The sequence below is a fragment of the Microcaecilia unicolor genome, chromosome 5 (genome assembly GCF_901765095.1).
Source record: "Microcaecilia unicolor chromosome 5, aMicUni1.1, whole genome shotgun sequence".
Lineage (NCBI taxonomy): Eukaryota > Metazoa > Chordata > Amphibia > Gymnophiona > Siphonopidae > Microcaecilia > Microcaecilia unicolor.
In genome coordinates this window covers 320,968,738-320,986,260 of record NC_044035.1, presented here as the reverse complement: position 1 = coordinate 320,986,260, position 17,523 = coordinate 320,968,738, and the positions used below count along the sequence as shown (strand labels likewise).

The 17,523-nt window shown below is 44.3% G+C and overlaps 1 protein-coding gene across 1 annotated transcript in view; it reads left to right on the top strand.

Moving 5' to 3' along the window:
* CEP89 (centrosomal protein 89) overlaps positions 1–17,523 on the top strand; it is a 162,023-nt gene that overhangs the window by 15,513 nt on the left and 128,987 nt on the right. Inside the window, 2 exon segments of the mRNA XM_030204424.1 lie at positions 2,099–2,282; positions 9,264–9,369. Of these exon segments, the coding sequence (XP_030060284.1) occupies positions 2,099–2,282; positions 9,264–9,369 (290 nt within the window).

Sequence of the window (17,523 nt, the reverse complement as noted above, 5' to 3'; positions counted from 1 at the left end):
GTTTAAGACTTGCAAGCCTTGCTTTGAGGTTGGCTGAAGCCAGACATGGGTCTCGAAGGAATTGAGAACTTACGGGCTATGTTTGGGGCATGGTATCTCCAACTCCAGACTGTGTTGCCTTCCAGCCAGAGGCCCATTCAAGACTGTTTATTGAACCTTAGAGACTTTTGCACATGATGTTCCTGGCCTGTGAAGTCAAACACCTGACGAATCGAGGAAGGATTACCTACAAAAACAATACTATTCAAGGAGTAGGAAAGGGACATTAGGCAACCAATCCAAACAGGACTTTGGTTGCCTAACATCCCTTCCCTACTTTCTGGCCTGTGCTCTGGGCTCAGCTAAATAAACCATTTATTTCATGTGTATATACTGTCTGGCTGTTTTATTCCCCACAACCCTCACCTGGGGTATCACATGTGGTAGCAGTGGTGGGATCCTTGAGCTTATCCTGTCCAATGAAGCCAGATCTGTGATCTCTGGTGCTCTGGGCCTATGGAAGATACCATGCCGAGACGTTAAGCAAAAAAAAAGGGTTGCCAGGTAGCTTGGGCTGTTTTGGGTTCAGGAGATTTTTTTTTCTGCTATCTGAGGAGTGGGGGTGGGAGGTGCTTGCTCTCCTCCTCCAATCCTATGTGATCACTGCTCACCATCGCCTCTTGCAGGGCTGATGATGAGTGTTATCACCCACCTCACCCTCCTATTGGTCAAATTTGGAGCCAGAATGAGGCTTGAGATGCACCAAATTTGACCAACAGGAGACAGAGCCAGAAACAAGTGCCTGCAGACAATTTATTAAAGCTACTCAATTCCTCGGGGAAACCATGGAGTTGGCAATTCTGGGCAAAAAGGGTTAGCTCTGTCCTAGTTAGGGGGGGACGTTTAGCAAGTGCCGGACAGGTAGGTTTTATTTTTGTTTACTGGTGCACTGTGCAGTTTTGGTGGTTAATAATACAGCAGAAACATGGAAAGGCTACTCCAGGCTTTGGGGGACAGCCAGCAGCAACAGCAGGAGATCCTACAGAGGCAACAACAACAGTTTAAGCAGGCACATTTTGAGCAATGGCAACAGCAGCAGCAGCAAGAACAGATACAGAAGCACGTGTTGCAGAAGCTGGTAGTGCTACAACAGAACTCTCAGACCCAAGTACACATGGCTGCCCAGGCACCCAACATGCAAGCGACCCCCTCCAGTCTCAGTACTAAAGAAAATGGTGCCTGAAGATGACCCTTGACTATTTCTTGACCAATTTTGAGAGATCCACCCACCTTGCTGGTTGGCCAGAAACATTATGGACAGCTTATCTGGGGAATTTACTAACTGGTAACAGCCAGACAGCATTCTAAGATGTCAGTTCCGTGGGGACAGCCACCTATGAGGAAGTAAAAGCCGTCATATTGGAAAGGGCTGGCTGCAACTATGAGGCCTGCCTTCCAGAAGGAATCCCTGCAAGTTAAAGGAAACCCCTGGAGTTTCTTCTACTGACTCAAGGGAGGTGGCCTGGAGATGGTTGCAACCGGAAGGTAAGACAGGCCCGGAGATCGCAAGAGTTGTTTTCCTGGAAGGTTACCCCCACCTATGAAGCAGTGGGTGAGGTGGTACCCTAAATTGACTCCAGAGTGTGCTTTAGAAGCAGCCGAAGCCTTCTACCAAGCACAACCAGAGTTGGAACCCTATACGGAGAAGAAGCATTCTGGAAGTCCTGGGAGAAAAACAGAAATACCGGACCGGAAAACCAGAGATATCGGAAACCACCCTCCAGTCCGAGGTCTCCAAGGAAAGGGTTGGAGCGATGGAAGCGCTCATCCTTAACGAACATACCGCATACCTTTACCTTGGTCACGGGATCCACACTCTCCCACCTGTTTCAGATGTGGGGAAAGAGGTCACATGCAATATCCTCTCACACTGAGGATGTATCTCCAGGAGCTTCTGTCCAGGAGGGAAGTGTTAGGATGGCTGTTGTAGTTGGTGAAAGAGAATCCATAGTGCTGTACTTGAGTCTTTCTTAGCTTACAATGATAAGAACATAGTGAAAAGCATTTTAACTTCAAATTCTAAGGCTGTGTTTTGTGGCCTATGCTTGTTTTCATGCAGAGAGAAATGGAAATTTGCTGGAAGAGGTCATTTACCATCCCCAGAAATGTCAGATGATGACTATGAGCCTGAAAATATGGTAGAGAGCCTATCGGACATAGAGAAAGAATCTATCTATTATCTGTCAGAAAAAAAAGATGAAAATCTGTCTGCTTTGTATGCTGTTCCATATAAAGTTAAAAAGGTAAGCTGTTAGGGATGTTCCTTTTTTCATGGGTTGAAGAATACTTGGAAGTGAACGTAACAGTGAGCAGATAATTGTTTTTTCAAACAAATAACCCCTTTTTATTCAATTCTGCTTTAGGGATCTATTATGTTGGTCAAAGTACTATTTCCTTTTCTCTCCAGACCATTCCCTATAAGTGAGTATATGCCCTCCTTCCAGCAAATGCGGAGACTGAGACCTACTAAGTGACGACACCTTATAAGGCGCTGTGCAGCCTTGAGTCAGCCAGTATTTCTCAGCCTGTGGCGGCTGAGTACTGTATAGCCCTGTTCTAGTTGATCTTTGATTGGGTGTTCTATCTTGTTTTGCCCCTCACCCCCCCCCCCCCCCCCCACTTAAAAAGTAAGTTTGCTTTGTTTATGACAGCAACCCCCCCCCCCCCCCCCCCCCAAACAAAAAAAAAACAACAAACCCAAGAGAAACAAACTGGGGCAATTCCAGCCTTGGTTCATGTGCCCGAGGTCACACTTCATCCTTTGGGCCTATCCCCACCTTCCTACCAGAGTTCAATTTGGGAGGGGTTCCTTGAGTGGAGCTGAACAATTGAAGTTAAAAAAAAAAATTAAAAAAACCTGGGAAACCATGCAAAGTAGCAGAACCTTCTAGAGTCCTGGTACTATTTGCAACTCTGGACAGTTGAGAGACTGTTCTGTGACTTTGACCCCAGCAGTGGGAAGTCTTTAGCTAGGCACTGCAGAGCCCATCTGCAGCCGAGCTGGTGGCTCCTTCAAAAAGACGTGCTTCTGCTGTGTAGCACATAGTTTTCCCTGTTAGTGGCCTTTGCCACATCTGTGTTGATTCTGCTTTAGGGGAAGCTGAAACACAAGGAATAGCTGGCAGTTCCACTAAATCTTCAGTCGCAGGAAGGAACCATTGTCTGAGGGATAGATGCTCTGGTTTAACCTTGACCCTGTTAGGAAGTGCTGTATATTTTCCCTCTGTGGTTAATAGGATGAATGATTCAGCAGATTGGAGCTACCAGAACCACCTGACCGTAGTGAGCTTCTGATTGGTCAAGGCATCCATGGCACTGAAATCTTGTGCAGTTGAAGGTCAAAGATCCTCTTCTGTTACTGTGGTTGGACACCCTTCTATCCCAGGGTCCCATTTACATGCCGAGCATGGCTCTTGAGCAGGCGAGATTGTTACTTGTCCATGGTTAACAACATTTTTATTGAGTTCCAGGAAGCACTTCACCTCCTTGGCTTATGGTAGGGTCTGCTGAATCTTCGAGGATTTGTATGACAAGGGTCCCGCTTCAATCTTCCATTGGGGGAGGTCTTGGATTTTCTCCAGGACAGCATGAATAAGGGTTTGGCAATGTCCCGTTAGGGTGCATTTAGCAGTGTTGTCATCTTTTGAGGACTGGTTCAGGGTCAGCTGTTGACTCTTCATCCAGATGTTAAGTACTTGAGACTGCCGTTCAGAAGGATCATCCCTCCTTGGAATCTGAATCTGGTATTGTCCGCTTTGGCTAAGGTGCTCTTTGAGCTTCTGTGGAGAGGAAAGCCTAAAGATCTTTCCCTGAAAGTTGTCTTTTTGGTGGTTATCACTTTGACTAGGCATATTTCTGAATTGCAGGCTGTCTTGCCAGGAGCCATTCTTCCAATTGGAGAAAGTGGTGTTGTACTCGATGCTGCCTTTCTTGCTGAAGGTGGTTTTGCCTTTCTACCTCAGTCCATTACTTTTCCTGTTTTTTTCTTTGGAGGAAACTCAAAGGGAATCTTTTAGAGTCCTGCACTGTTGTTTGAAAAGGACAGATTACTTTGTAAGACAGATGGGCTCTTTGTGTTGTTCAGGGGTCAAAAAAAATGGTGAAGCGACTTCAAAGGCCACTAAAGGAGGCACATTCCACCAGGACTTTGGCTTTGTCTTAGGTGGAGAATTGCTTGATTCCTGCACAGGAGATTTGCAGAGTGGCGACATAGTCTACTCTTCATCTTTGTGAAGCATTACAGACTGTATGTGCAGTCAAGACAGGATGTGGCCTTTGGGGCTATGGTGCTGGCTCAGCAGTTGTCTGCATCCTGCCCTCTGAGTAGTACTATTGTACTTCCAACGTGTTAAGAGTGGTCTGGAGAGACAAGGAAGGAGAATTTTTTACCTGCTAATTTTCTTTCCATGAGTCTCTACAGACCATTCCCGTGTCCTTCCAGATGTGTGTGTGAATTTCTGTTGTTCTTTCTTATTTTCGGGTACGTGGATGATAGGTCTCAAGATGTGGATAGTGTCGGACCCTGGAAGGCTCAGGGTTCCATTTGTTGGTTGTATAGAAAAGTTTTTAGTTGCTTTTCTGGTTCTTTCCTTCTCCCCTGGGGGGGGGGGAGGGTTTGGAGGTCTGTTGCACAGCACCCTATAAGGTGACTCCACTTAGTAGTTCTCAGTCTCCCCATCTGCTGTTAGGAGGACATATACTCACTCATGGAGAATGGTCTGGAGAGACTTAAGGAAAGAAAATTAGTGGGTAAGGTCTAGTACATAAGTAATGCCACACTGGGAAAAGACCAAGGGTCCATCGAGCCCAGCATCCTGTCCACGACAGTGGCCAATCCAGGCCAAGCGCACCTGGCAAGCTTCTCAAACATACAAACATTCTATACATGTTATTCCTGGAATTGTGGATTTTTCCCAAGTCCATTTAGTAGTGGTTTATGTACTTGCCATTTAGGAAACTGTCTAACCCCTTTTTAAACTCTGCCAAGCTAACCGCCTTCACCACATTCTCTGGAAACGAATTCAAGTTTAATTATGCGTTGGGTGAAGAAAGATTTTCTCCAATTTGTTTTAAATTTACTACACTGTAGTTTCATCACATGCCCCCTAGTCCTAGTATTTTTGGAAAGCGCGAACAGACGCTTCACATCCACCTGTTCCACTCCACTCATTATTTTATATACCTCTATCATGTCTCCCCTCAGCCGTCTCTTTTCCGAGCTGAAAAGCCCTAGCCTCCTTAGTCTTTCTTCATAGGGAAGTCGTCCCATCCCCGCTATCATTTTAGTCACCCTTCGCTGCATCTTTTCCAATTCTAATATATCTTTCTTGAGGGTATACATATTCAGGTCATCGTCTCTTGTGATACATCTTGCTATGCAAACCGCATACCATTTTTGTTGATTTTCTTTGAACTGCTTCCAGTCTTTTTACATCCTTAGCAAGATACTGCCTCCAAAACTGAACATAGTACTCCAAGTGGGGCCTCTCCAATGACTTGTACAGGGGCATCAACACCTTTTTTTCTTTTACTGATTATACCCTTCTCTATGCAGCCTACTTCCTTCTGATCTGATCGTGGCCACTGCCTTGTCGCATTTTTTCGTTGCCTTGAGTTTCTCAGACACCATCATTCCAAGATCCCGCTTCTGAGCTTACCAATCTCTCACCTCCTATCTGGTACATCTCTTTTGTATTTTTGAACGCCAAGTGCATCACTCTGCACTTCTTAGCATTAAATTTTAACTGCCAGTCTGTTGTCCATTCTTCCAAAGTTTGGAGGCCCTTCATGGTTTCTACACCGTCCAAAGTATCTACTCTATTGACTGTCTTCATGTCTTCTGCAAAAAGGCAAACATTTCTTTCTAACCCTCCAGCAACGTCTTTCACAACTATATTAAACAGAATCGGCCCCAGCACCAACCCCTGGGGCACTCCACTGCTCACTTTACTTTCCTACGAGTCGGTTCCTTATGCAGCCGTTACGGGAACATCTTCTCAGCTGCTGGTCTTGGTCACAGAAGTATGACCTTTATCTTCCTTGGACGCTGGTTGCCAGATGGAGTATGCAGTTGTGGTTATCACCCAGGAATTTGACTGACTGAGCTCTCTTTCCAGTAAAACAATGGGAGGTGGTAACAGTGGACCCCAGCAAGTCGGGTTGGGGTGCGCATTCCAAGTTCCATGTGGCACAAGGCAACTGGATGGATCAGGATTGTCAGTGGTTGATAAATTGTTTTGCGCTCAGGGCAGTGCAAAATGCCTTATGCGACTTCGCTGCCTTTCTGGTGGAGGCCCTGGTCCAAGATTTCTCTGACAACGTGATGGTGGTGGTTTATATCAATAAGCAAGGTAGGACCTGCAGTCATCCGATGGCAGTGGAGGCAGCCTCTCACGTATTTGAGTGGAGAGAAATCTTTGTTGGCAGCTCACATTGTGTGGTCCTTAAATGTGGAGGTGGACTTTCTCAGAAGGCATTCCTTGGACCCGGGAGAATGGGAACTATCCAGCTAGATGTTTCAGCTGATAGTGGACTGATGGGATTCTCTACTTCTGGACTTGATGTCGATGAAAAAGAATGCCAAAATGTCCAAGTTCTTCAGCTGTTGGAAAGAACTGGTTTTGATGGGGATCAATGCCTTACTGCAGCCCTGGAGACACATCTACCATATGTCTTCCCTCCTTGGCTCGTGGTAGGCCTTGTGTTGAAAAGGATCGCATTGAACCAGAGTCGAATAATTTTTGTAGCCCTGGATTGGCTACAGAGTACGTGGTATGCAGACCTAATTCAGCTGCTGGACTGGGAGTCCGCAGGTACATGGCTAACTGAAGCGAGGTTTGGTACTCATGGAGGATCCGTGACCCTTTGGTCTTGTGGCTTGGCCTTTGAAAGGGCTCAGTTAAGATGAAAAGGTTATTCTGATTCAGTCTTTGCTACCTTATTTCAGGCTCGGAAATGGTCTACATCCATGGTGCCTGTTTCAGGGGCCGTCTACAGATGACATGTCTTGCGGCTCACCCAGATATCGTTCAATTCTTGTGGGGATTGGGCCGCTTGCAGTCTCCCTTTTTCTTATGCCATATCCTACAGTGGAATTTTAATTTAGTCCTTTGGGCTCTTCAGAAGCCTCCTTTTGAGCCACTTTGGAAGAACTACTTGAAAGATCTTACGCTAAAGACTGTTCTTGGTGGCTGTTGCATCTGCACATAGAGTTTCGGAGCTTCAGGCTCTCTTGTCGAGATTGCTTTTCGGAGGCGAGGGGGTCTAACTGCGCACTGTTCCTTCCTTTCTTCTGAAAGTGGTTTCATTTCAACCAATCTGTGGAGTTTCTGTCCTTTCGCAGAGAGGACAAAGAGGCTCGGTATTCTTCTTTGAAGCTTCTCACTGTGCGTAGATTTTTCAGTCTTGCAAATTGGACAGACTGACTGTTCATTTTGGTAAATGGAAGCTTGGCCTCATTGCTTACAAGCCCACAATTGTTAGGTGGCTGAAGGAGACTATTGCATCAGCTCATTTGCTTGTGGGACAGCAGACTCCTCAGATCTTACGGTCTCATTCTATGAGGCATACAGCGACATCCTTTGCGGAGACTATCTTATTGTCTCTGGAGGATGTTTGCAAGGTAGTGACATGGTCAATGCTGCGTACCTTTGCCAAGCACTACAGGGTGGACATTGCAGCATGCTCAGAAGCTTCGTCCTCAGGGTGGTAGGATCCCACTCACTCTAAGGATTGCTTTTGAACATCTCACACGTTCTGGAATAGTAGAAAGCTACATAATGGAAGGAGAAATTAGGTCTTATCTCATAATTTTCTTTCCATTAGTCCTTCCCATCATCCCAGAGGCCCACCTAAGGTTTCTGAGAGGTTTAGTCGATGTGAAATAATGAGTCAGATATCAACTATCACTTTGCATGGTGCTTCCTGCATGTCTCTTGTTCTCTATAAATTGTCCAGAAATGAGAGAGGCCCACACGTTTGCTCGTATGGTTAGTGTTAGATTAGCAAGTTGTTTAAGGTTGTTGTGTTTTATTCCGAGTTTCTCCTTACTGTTTGTGTACATAAATACTGAGGAGCTGGATTGGATGCCAAGAGAGAGATGTCTCAGCTCAGTTTTCAGTTCTCTATCTCCACTTGCTGGTTGGTGGACGCAATTATCCACAGGTTCTAAATAGCGAGTAGGTCTAATGGAAAGAAAATTATCAGGTAAAACGTAATTTCTCCTTAGTGCTAATTAGCACTAATCTTGCCGGCACAGACTGATGGGTTATGCACTCCCACCAGCAGAAAGAGACTGAGGAGTACTGAATTTCAAATAAACCTATAAGTGGGCTGTGCTTAAGAATCATAGCAGATGGTGGTTGTGGTGAGCCTGTGTAGTTCCCAAGTTCCACTTTAGTTCTTTTGGCCCTAGGAGGATTTTATTTTATTTTTTAAAATTTGGTTAAAAAGAATAAGTACAACTAAAATACTTTTTTTTTTTTTTTAACTCTTAAATGTAAATCTCTCTCTCTATGCAGTGACTTGTGCCTGCTAGGCAGGGGCAGAAACACGTGGGGGTTCTTCCTTGTCCCAGGGGTGTCTCACTTGGGCTACCAGGTCCCTCCCCCCCCCCCAGCACCCGGGTGCTACTGAATGTCTTTTTTTGGCAAGACAGATGGGTGGCCTTGATATTGCCAGGAATGCTCTGCCTGGTATCTTATTATTATTTTTTTTTTTAATAGGATCAGCTCTGTTCAGCCTTACCTGCTCCTTGCAGCTCTGCATGGGAGCCTTTGCCTTGCTCTACTTCTACCGCTGTTGGTTTTTGAGACTGCTGCATTCTTTCCCTTTGGGGCGTTCTGGGTGGTTTTTAGTTTGCAATGGGCCTAAAGGAAGGAAAGGGAATAGGATTTCGTATACCGTCTTCCTGTGGTTATAATCAAAATGGTTTACATATTACATACAGGTACTTATTTTGTACCTGGAGCAGTGGTGGGTTAAGGGACTTGCCCAGAGTCACAAAAAGCTGCAATGGGCATTGAACCTGGTTCCTGAGGTTCTCAGGCTACTGCACTAACCATTAGGCAGCTACTCCACTCCGAAGTTGAAACACCGCCTGGCCTGTGAGCGAAGAGGGCTGGAGGTGGCTGGGTGGTGCAGATTTTGTGCAGCAAAGATAAGAGGGACTTGCAAGGATAGGAAATCATGTAGTTCAATTAACTTTCCCTGATGTTTTTAACCAGGAAATCGTATCATCTGCAACTATTGTGGATGCTGAAGAAAGTGAAATCTCTTCTCAGGAGGTTGAGCCACAGAGTATTGTAAATGAGCTGAAAACAGGAGCACAAGGTATGATCAAGTTCTCTTTCATGGTGAAAGATTATTCTCTCGTGTAGCATTTTAAGAGGTCTGTATCTGTGTATATGTGTATATCTATCTATCTATCTATATATGTGTATCTCACATAGGGGGCATGGTGCCCAAAGTTAGGTGTCGTGACAGTCCACGCTAAACTAGTATTCTGCGAAGGGCACTCTGCACAGAACGTCCTATGCAGAACACTAGCGTAGTGCAATTCTCATACCTAACTTTGAGCACTAGAGTTTTGCCTGTTAAAACCTGGTGTAACACTGGTGTCCAAATTAGGCGCAGAAACGACATTATTCTATAATATGGCGCTGGGAATGCCCATGGCCATGACCCTTTTGCAGTTGCACACAAGAGACGTTAGGCTCTCAGTTTACTACTACTACTACTTAACATTTCTAAAGCGCTACTAGGGTTACGCAGTGCTGTACAAGTTTACAGAATAGGGGTGTATGTTACGAGCACAACTGCTAATTAGCTTGGAGAAAGACTAAAAATAGCCTTACCTTTAACTCCTGGAAACAATCTCAAAGAACCTATAAATATGCCATTAAACATGCCAAAAAAGACTATTACACACAAAAAATTACTACATTTGGCACTGATATTAAAAACAATTCCAACTTATAAAAAATCTTTTAAACACAGATCCAGTGACAACCTCACCATCAAATCGTCCTTCGGCTGACCAGTTAGCGAAATACTTTAGTGACAAAATCACTAATCTTCGCAAATCAATTTCTCAAGGCAACATCACTGCAGACTCATTTCTTGAAGAACTTGATCCCAGTATAGATGAAATACCAGCTGACCGATTTTGGTCCAGCTTCCCCCCCTGACCACCGAGGAAGTCACCAAAACCATCTCCATACTCTCCAAGTCACAATGCCATCTCGACCCATGTCGAAATTACCTTTTAAAAGATGCCCCAACATGCTTCATCTTGGATCTCACCACTCTCATAAACTTCCTGCTTCAACGAGGTTCCTTCCCTACCAATCATGGTAATATTTTATTAACACCTATACCAAAAAATCCAAAGAAATCAACAAACGACGTTACCAACTACCGTCCAATTGCCTCAATTCCTCTGATCACTAAACTAATGGAGAATAGAGTGACCTCACAACTAAATGAATATATTCAGAAATTTTCCATCCTTCATGAGTCACAATTAGGCTTCCAATCTGCCCACAGCACAAAAACGGTCCTCCTTACTCTCAAACAGGAAATCACAACTGGAAACAATATCCTCCTTTTGCAATTTGATTTGTCAAGCGCTTTTGACATGGTAGATCATAACTTTCTTGCTAAACTTTTAGACAAACTTGGAATTGGAGGTAATATTATCAATTGGTTAAAAGACTTCATCACAACCAGGTCTTAATCAAGTTAAAGGAACCACAAATATATCATCCCCATGGTCATCTTAATGTGGGGTACCACAGGGATCTCCTCTCTCCCCAATACTCTTCAACATCATGATGATCCCCTTGGCCAGATTATTAGCCAAACATGGCCTTAATCCCTTTATTTACGCTGATGATGTCACCATTTTTATTCCCTTTAAATCAAATTTATCCAAAATCTCCGATAAAATCACAACTGGCATGTCCACCTTGATCTCATGGGCCAATGCCTTTAAGATGAAATTAAATAAAGAAAAAACTCAATGCCTAGTCCTTTCGTCTCAATACTCTCCACCTCTCCCGGCCACCCTCAATACCCCAGATGTAATTATCCCCATCTCCAGTAGTTTAAAGATCCTTGGAGTTACAATAGATAGCCATCTATTCTAAATCATATATTCTGGGACACTGTTGCCACAGTTCATTATATTCTTTTCGCATGTCCTCTGTAATACTTTTCATAATGTAAGTAGTTATGATCAACACAATTTATAATACTCTTCCTTCATTTCCTTGTTTTACTGTATTCTTTACCATGTAAGATGCTTTCTTTTACTATGTAAGCTGCACTGGACCTGCTGTATGTGGGAAAGAGCAGGATACAAATGTAATAAATAAATAAATAGTGCCAGTTATTCAGACTTATTTCCAATTAAGTGCCAATTTAGCACCAGTTAAGTAAATATGTTGCATGCTTAACTTAACCCTATTCTGTAACTGGGCACGCACAGATTCACACATGGTTTGATTAAGGATCTTTGGGGTTCCCAAGAAGGACACATTTCTGTTTCCTGAGATGTTAAGGATCATTTTGGTGCTTAGTTGATTTTCCCTAGTTATATTTCTCATCAAGCTTCCAAACCTGGAAGGGTAGATGTTTAAGGGCTATCTAAGCACCTTTACGATTTTCATGTTTTTTTTTTTTTTTTTTTTAGAAATAAAGGGTTCCTGGGCTGACTACAGCAGATGGTACAGCAATTACTATAGACCAAGTCAGTCATTGCAGAGCTTCCACAGCTCTGATTCTCTACTGAGATAATATTTAAGCAGGTCACCTCACAAGCATGTTGGATCTCTTCTTTTCTTCCTCTTCCTCCCAGTTAGGGGAACACTGGTGAGAGCAACCTGCAGAATCAGCTCTCGGCCCCTGTTGTTCAAATTCAGTTTATTTGATATACTGTCAGACTACAAGTGTTCTTCAGTTCAAGGCCTGTGGCCTTCTTTATCATTCTGTTTTTTTTCCCTGCTACTTTCTGCCTCTCTACTCAAGTTCATGACACAAAGGGGGACGTGAATGAGGGGAAGAGCTGCATGCTTGAAGGATGAGTCATTTCTCAATAGATGAGGAGAATGCATGTGGAAATGAATAATTCCTTGGGGATACGCCCAATAAAGTTTGAAAGTGATCTGGTGGGATGGATGTCATTGACACATACTGGTCAGCAGTGTTGTAGCCTTGCATGGAAAGATATTTGGTGGCTCTCCTTCAGTTCATTTGTACTCAAAGAAGCCCCGACTTAAAAAGTCAGAGAAGATCACTGGAGTAGAAGATAAAATTCAGAGCTATATCCAGGAGACTTACATAGAAGAAAATAAGGGATAGTACATAAGTACATAAGTACATAAGTAGTGCCATACTGGGAAAGACCAAAGGTCCATCTAGCCCAGCATCCTGTCACCGACAGTGGCCAATCCAGGTCAAGGGCACCTGGCACGCTCCCCAAACGTAAAAACATTCCAGACAAGTTATACCTAAAAATGCGGAATTTTTCCAAGTCCATTTAATAGCGGTCTATGGACTTGTCCTTTAGGAATCTATCTAACCCCTTTTTAAACTCTGTCAAGCTAACCGCCCGTACCACGTTCTCCGGCAACGAATTCCAGAGTCTAATTACACGTTGGGTGAAGAAAAATTTTCTCCGATTCGTTTTAAATTTACCACACTAGCTTCAACTCATGCCCTCTAGTCCTAGTATTTTTGGATAGCGTGAACAGTCGCTTCACATCCACCCGATCCATTCCACTCATTATTTTATACACTTCTATCATATCTCCCCTCAGCCGTCTCTTCTCCAAGCTGAAAAGCCCTAGCCTTCTCAGCCTCTCTTCATAGGAAAGTCGTCCCATCCCCACTATCATTTTCGTCGCCCTTCGCTGTACCTTTTCCAATTCTACTATATCTTTTTTGAGATACGGAGACCAGTACTGAACACAATACTCCAGGTGCGGTCGCACCATGGAGCGATACAACGGCATTATAACATCCGCACACCTGGACTCCATACCCTTCCTAATAACACCCAACATTCTATTCGCTTTCCTAGCCGCAGCAGCACACTGAGCAGAAGGTTTCAGCGTATCATCGACGACGACACCCAGATCCCTTTCTTGATCCGTAACTCCTAACGCGGAACCTTGCAAGACGTAGCTATAATTCGGGTTCCTCTTACCCACATGCATCACTTTGCACTTGTCAACATTGAACTTCATCTGCCACTTGCACGCCCATTCTCCCAGTCTCGCAAGGTCCTCCTGTAATCGTTCACATTCCTCCTGCGACTTGACGACCCTGAATAATTTTGTGTCATCGGCGAATTTAATTACCTCACTAGTTATTCCCATCTCTAGGTCATTTATAAATACATTAAAAAGCAACGGACCCAGCACAGACCCCTGCGGGACCCCACTAACTACCCTCCTCCATTGAGAATACTGGCCACGCAATCCTACTCTCTGCTTCCTATCTTTCAACCAGTTCTTAATCCATAATAATACCCTACCTCCGATTCCATGACTCTGCAATTTCTTCAGGAGTCTTTCGTGCGGCACTTTGTCAAACGCCTTCTGAAAATCCAGATATACAATATCAACCGGCTCCCCATTGTCCACATGTTTGCTTACCCCCTCAAAAAAATGCATTAGATTGGTGAGGCAAGACTTCCCTTCACTAAATCCGTGCTGACTTTGTCTCATCAGTCCATGTTTTTGTATATGCTCTGCAATTTTACTCTTAATAATAGCCTCCACCATCTTGCCCGGCACCGACGTCAGACTCACCGGTCTATAATTTCCCGGATCTTCTCTGGAACCCTTCTTAAAAATCGGAGTAACATTGGCTACCCTCCAGTCTTCCGGTACTACACTCGATTTTAGGGACAGATTGCATATTTCTAACAGTAGCTCCGCAAGTTCATTTTTTAGTTCTATTAATACTCTGGGATGAATACCATCAGGTCCCGGTGATTTACTACTCTTCAGCTTGCTGAACTGACCCATTACTTCCTCCAAGGTTACAGAGAATTTGTTTAGTTTCTCCGACTCCCCCGCTTCAAATATTCTTTCCGGCACCGGTGTCCCCCCCAAATCCTCCTCGGTGAAGACCGAAGCAAAGAATTCATTTAATTTCTCCGCTACGGCTTTGTCCTCCTTGATCGCCCCTTTAACACCATTTTCGTCCAGCGGCCCAACCGACTCTTTGGCCGGTTTCCTGCTTTTAATGTATCTAAAAAAATTTTTACTATGTATTTTTGCTTCCAACGCTAATTTCTTCTCAAAGTCCTTTTTTGCCCTCCTTATCTCCGCTTTGCATTTGGCTTGGCATTCCTTATGATCTATCCTGTTACTTTCAGTTGGTTCTCTTCTCCACTTTCTGAAGGATTGTTTTTTGGCTCTAATGATTTCCTTTATCTTACTGTTTAGCCACGCCGGCTGACGTTTAGTCTTTTTTCCCTTTTTTCTAATACGTGGAATATATTTGTCCTGAACCTCCAGGATGGTGTTTTTAAACAGCATCCACGCCTGATGCAAGTTTTTTACTCTGCGAGCTGCTCCTTTCAGTCTTTTTTTTACCATTTTTCTCATTTTGTCGTAATCACCTTTTCTATAGTTAAACGCTAGCGTACTTGATTTCCTAGTTTCACTTCCTTCAATGCCAATATCAAAACCGATCATATTATGATCACTGTTATCAAGCGGCCCTCATATCGTTACCCCCTGCACTAGATCATGAGCACCACTAAGGACTAAGTCTAGTATTTTTCCTTCTCTTGTCGGCTCCTAAACTAGCTGTTCCATGAAGCTGTCCTTGATTTCATCAAGAAATCTTATGTCCCTTGCGTGTACAGATGTTACATTAACCCAGTCTATATGCGGGTAATTGAAATCCCCCATTATTATTGTGTTGCCCAGTTTGTTTGCGTCCCTGATTTCCTTTAACATTTCCGCATCCGTCTGTTCGTCCTGGCCAGGCGGACGGTAGTACACTCCTATCACTATCCTTTTCCCCTTTGCACATGGAATTTCAATCCACAGTGATTCCAAGGAGTGTTTTGTTTCCTGCAGAATTTTCAATCTATTTGATTCAAGGCTCTCGTTAATATACAATGCTACCCCTCCACCAATCCGATTCACCCTATCACTACGATATAATTTGTACCCCGGTATGACAGTGTCCCACTGGTTATCCTCCTTCCACCAGGTCTCAGAGATGCCTATTATATCTAATTTTTCATTTAGTGCAATATATTCCAACTCCCCCATCTTATTTCTTAGGCTCCTGGCATTCGCATATAGACATTTCAAACTATGTTTGTTGTTCCTAAGTACATCATGCTTAGTACTTGACAGTATTAATTGGCAATCTTTTGTCTGATTTTTATTGTTATTTAAAGATACCCGATCTACTACAATCTCTTTTGCAACCTCACTATCAGGATACTCTATCTTCCCTGTTATGGTGATATCTTTGAAAGATACCTTATCCCGAACCATGCTCTTTTGAGCGACTGTCGGCCTTCCCCCCATTTCTAGTTTAAAAGCTGCTCTATCTCCTTCTTAAACGCCGATGCCAGCAGCCTGGTCCCACTCTGGTTAAGATGGAGCCCATCCTTTCGGAATAGGCTCCCCCTTCCCCAGAATGTTGCCCAGTTCCTAACAAATCTAAAGCCCTCCTCCCTGCACCATCGTCTCATCCACGCATTGAGACTCTGGAGCTCTGCCTGTCTCTTGGGCCCTGCGCGTGGCACAGGTAGCATTTCAGAAAATGCTACCCTGGAGGATCTGGATTTCAGCTTTCTACCTAAGAGCCTAAATTTTGCTTCCAGAACCTCTCTCCCACATTTTCCTATGTCATTAGTACCCACATGTACCAAGACAGCCGTCTCCTCCCCAGCACTATCTAAAATCCTATCTAGGTGACGCGTGAGGTCCGCCACCTTCGCACCAGGCAGGCAAGTCACCAGGCGATCCTCACGTCCACCAGCCACCCAGCTATCTATATGCCTAATGATCGAATCACCCAGTTTACATTCATGATAAGGGAAAGATGGGAGGGGAGACCACAAGATGAGTGTAGTCAAATACGGTGCTGTTCTTGTTCTTTAAGAGACGCCAACACAATCATCCATTGAGATGCAAATAAGCTAGTTTCAGGGTGGGGGAGGGCTAATTCTATGAAGCAGACCCGAAAGCCTGAAAAAAAGAAGTATGTTTTTAACAAGGACTTAAATTCTTCAATTGATATCTCTAGTCTTGAACTAGTCCCGACCAGGCATTTTAAAGGATCCAACCAAAGGAGCTCCCAGCGTCACCTGCATCATTCAAGCCTTGTTAGCCATTAGCCTGTCCAGGAGTTGCATAGGGATATTAATAGGCAGAGGAGAGAGGTCTTTATTTTCTGCAGAAGGGTCACCGTAGCCCATTCTGGAGGATTCTGGACCCAACACGGACTAGATCATGGAGGCTGTGCATGCCTGGAGTGAGACAGTAGAAATAAGAAACATTGTTTAAACAGAGATCCAAATTTTTCCTGAATTCTGTTTATTTGGCTTTACATCATAAGGGCCCCCCCCCCCCCCCCCCCACAAGTTACCCAGCAGCTTAGCCTTTTCATCAGGAAGAGAATATAAAAAACCCTCGATTTTTGGCTACTTCAGTGCTAGAATTGGGCACCTTGGTATTGGGAAGCACTTGGGGGGGGGGGGGGGGGGAGGCCAATGAACACCCAGGAATATAGGATCCCCATACAGAGTACTGTCTTTCATGACCAATCCGAGAGCTACGTGGAGATCAAACCTTAGAAATAAGGGTCACCAGCTTCTCACCACTGAGGCACTATTCCATTGTGAGGTGGGGGGGGGGGGGTGAAATCTCCTTCTGCCTGCTGAACTGGCTATTTCCTTTTCCTCTTTCCACAGTTGGTGGAATGCTCCAGCCCCAGAGGTATTGCCAAGGTCAACCTGTGGCTCTTTCCATGGAGAGACACAGATTAGGGCTGGGAAGGGCTCAAGCATAACCTGAAGGTACTGCTGAAACTGGACCAAATTTATTTTTTCTTAATTTTATTTTCAGGCTGGACGCAGGAGAATTTGACTGGGTTTTTGGAAAGCTCATGAGAGGAGAAACTGGTTCCATCGACCCTTATTGTTACCCTGATTTTGGATTCTGACATCTCTGAGGGCAAGCAGGACATATGTTCTCACATATGAGTAATGGAGCCCCAGTGCAGACACTACCCAGTGTTTCAAACCTTCTAGAAGTGTTTGGTAGGCCCATATCTTGCAGTTTCATTTTTTTCTGCAGCGCTAGGAAGATGTCTTCCATCGCAGCGGCGAGTGATCTGCATTTTAGCTGTTTTCTCACCTTCCTGTCTCTTCTTATTTTCTGTGAGTTATATGCAGGACTTTTTTTTTCCTGCCAGTGAGTTTAAGCGGTGCACAGACTGCAGTAG